General features: G+C 37.1%; 1 protein-coding gene across 1 annotated transcript in view; it reads left to right on the forward strand.

Moving 5' to 3' along the window:
- Positions 1-3169, forward strand: part of LOC104413441 (CWF19-like protein 2) — a gene marked incomplete at its 5' end in the record, with an annotated part of 10560 nt that overhangs the window by 5691 nt on the left and 1700 nt on the right. The window contains one exon of the mRNA XM_010024434.1: positions 843-923. Within this exon, the coding sequence (XP_010022736.1) occupies positions 843-923 (81 nt within the window). The remainder of the gene's footprint in view (positions 1-842; positions 924-3169) is intronic.

The following is a 3169-nucleotide window of genomic DNA, read 5'->3' on the forward strand; positions in this document are numbered from 1 at the left end:
AGGGAAAGGCTACAGGGAAGCTTTTGCCTAGAACTGAGGCCTTTTGGCTTTCAGCAACTGGATCATGATTTGCCTTTTATAAGTAAATTATTTTACTGGTTGCTTGAAGTATTATTTTTGTTCTCTGGAAATGATGTGATTGGTTTTTTGATGAAGTGGAGCAGTCAGTATGAACAGCAATACAGTAACTTTTACCGTATTTGAAACTCTCCACCTGGTAGATGTCATTGCTATGCTTCAAGTGCTGGTAAAACTTTTGTTTTCCTAAAGGAAGGGCAAAGTACAAGACTTAATGCAATGTCATTTGCATAAAACTTGGTTTCAGAAGTTTCCACCATTAAAATACACCGAAAATGGAATTTAAAAGATACCTACTCTATACCCACTTCCCATACTATGGAGAATACAAAGGCAGACTTTGAAGGTTTTTAAGTGCAGCCTTCTAAGCTGGATTCTCCTTTTGGTACTTAAAAAAGGAAACTAAAGAAAAAAGGCTAATATTGTGTAGTGAATTCACAGGAGGATTTGTATGAGCTTAGAAAAAAAGAGAATGTGACCTTTTAGTTGGAACTTGTTGGAAATAATTTATGTCAGGCAAAAGTTAATTTTCAGGAAAAAGAAAAAAAAAAAAGAGGAAGAGAATTAAGTGAGTTTGAAGATACTCTATGATGCCTTTTTAAGTTAAGTAAGTTAGGGAAATCAGAAAGGTTTCCAAAAATAAAATTGCTTTGTTAAGAAATAATTGGTACTTGTAGTGCAAAGTGCTTGACTACACCAGAAAGTTAGTTCTTTGCTTGCTGTGTGAAGGACTGTTTTCACATTTAGATAAAATGATTTTACAGAAAGCTATAATGGAATCTGATGAAGAGTGGTCCATGAACAAGAAGTTAATTGATCTTTCTTCAAAAGACATTCGGAAATCTGTAAGTAAAGAAATGTATTGAACTCTGAATTTCTCATCAAATTCTTTTCATCTTTTTTCATTGTTAACTGTTTCAAAGAGAGAAGAAAGGGAACACAACTAGATTAGTGCATCAGGAGATAGCATAGGTATGATGAGAATTAGGAGTCTGACTGAACTCCTAACTGACGTTAGGGAAAATAATCACATTTATTTCAACAGTTGATGGGCTGAGCTGCAAGCATTGGTTGAGAACAAAGCTGGCACTTTGAGGACTTGTACAGCATAATTTTCTTGATTAACTTTAAGAATTAAGGTAGATCAAAGATCTTCAAATTACTTTCCTGGAAAAAAAACATGATGTGTCATTTTCATTGACCTAAAAAAGCCTTCTGTGTTGCTAAGTCTATGAAGCAAAATTATAAGTAGCATTATAAGTCTTTTTATTCTAAAACAAGGGAACAGAACTCTGTCTGTCTCCTGGATACTAAACTGAAACGTCTGTGTATATATAAATGTTAAAGGTCTAATGCTGAAACTGATTGTTCCATATTTTTAACACTAAAGTGAAAGATGTGTGGTATATAGACTTTATCACAAGTAGTTTACTACTATGTAGCAATAATAATTAATTTCTGAAAGAGTCTTCTAGTAAATACAGCACCTTTGCACTAAGAAATCCTAGCTTAGAAGAAAGGGGAGATGGGTTTAGTTATGAGACACGAAGCTTGATACAACAAAGAGGGAGAATAAATGCTGAAGATTGGGTGGCTGTATAGTATTACTATGTAGTGACTGTATAGTAGGAGAGGTTTTGCATATTGTGATGAGTCTTGAACTGCACCGACAGCAGTAGCAAATGTAGCAAAAAGACAATTTATTCTGCCACATAAGCTGAAATGCCATATAAATGTAATGGGAGTCAGTTATGGGTCGTGTTATTCAGAGTGGAGAGGCTTCAGCTGGAAAATTCAGGTGTGGTTTTGGGCACAGTATTTTAAGATGGTTACAGAAGGAGAGCAGAGGGTTAGAAAACTGAACTGAAGAAACTGGTTTAGGGGTTAGTGCAGACTAGGAAAGAAAAGACTGAAATGTGGTGTGATGGTAGCTGTCTGTGTCTGGGAGGGAGGTTATTTTAAAGAAGGTAGTGCTTAGTTGTTCACCAGCACTTTTGGGTGCACACAAAGAATTCAATTAATTTGTAGCAAGAACTTAGGGAATACTTTAAACTTAAGGTGGGTGTAAACATAAAACAAAATAGGCATGTTTTGGACATGTTTTTCTCATTGGTGTTTCAGAACAGGGAAAGCCAATATCTGTCACAAAATAAAGTATAATTTTTTGACACATGGCAGGGCATCAGGATATTTGATTTCTTTGTCTTCTTAGCTATACATAATGTGACTACTATATTGCCATTTGAAGGTAAACCACATGAAGATTAAGACAGGACACTTCTTTAAACTGCATCTTTAAATGCATCTGCGTGTAAATTGTTGTGCACTTGTGTGATTTTAACATTATTTTAGGGTAAAAGAAATCCCTGTAGCCTTCAGGAAGATATGAGTATAGCTTAAGAGACCGAACTGAGGTTTGGGTAGTTGTATTAGGGTATGGTGGTGCCTAGGAGGAGGGTCAGACATGGCTGAGATGTCATTTAATGGGTGGATTGTGTGCAGAAATTGGGACTGTGATGTCCAGAAGCAGAGCCTAAGCATCCAGCCCTTGCACAGCATCAAGGCCTTCTCTGCTTCTCCCTCTGCTCCCTGCAGCAGGGGAACTGGGCAGTGGGCTGGGAGAGGGGACACCGCCAGGAGAGCTGACCTGGCAGCAAGCACTGTTCAGTGACAGCCACAACACTGGCAAGTTGTCAACACTGGTTTAGTCACCAGTCCAAAACTCAGCACCATATGGGCTGCTATGACGAAAATGAACTCTATCCCAGCCAGACCTGACACTGCTAGACACAGATAAAGCTGACATATTTCTTAAGGTGTCAGCTGCTGACCCATTTTTCCTTATTTATGATTCTTTTTTAGTTCATTTAAAATGTTTTATGTTTCTTGCTATGCTACGTTGCCCCTCTGCATGAAATCTGAATTATTTTTAGAGTGAATTTTCAAGGAGTATATGGAACATGTCTTGTGAAAATTGGACTGTAGCAGTGGAAATGGTTATGAATTTGAGACTTTGTAAATCTTATCTGTACAGGAACATCCTTAACAATTAAAAGAGTGGAAAATAACTTGTTGCAGGGAAACAGCAGGC

This window comes from Nestor notabilis, unplaced genomic scaffold, assembly GCF_000696875.1.
Source record: "Nestor notabilis isolate BGI_N333 unplaced genomic scaffold, ASM69687v1 scaffold10231, whole genome shotgun sequence".
Classification (NCBI taxonomy): Eukaryota; Metazoa; Chordata; class Aves; order Psittaciformes; family Psittacidae; genus Nestor; species Nestor notabilis.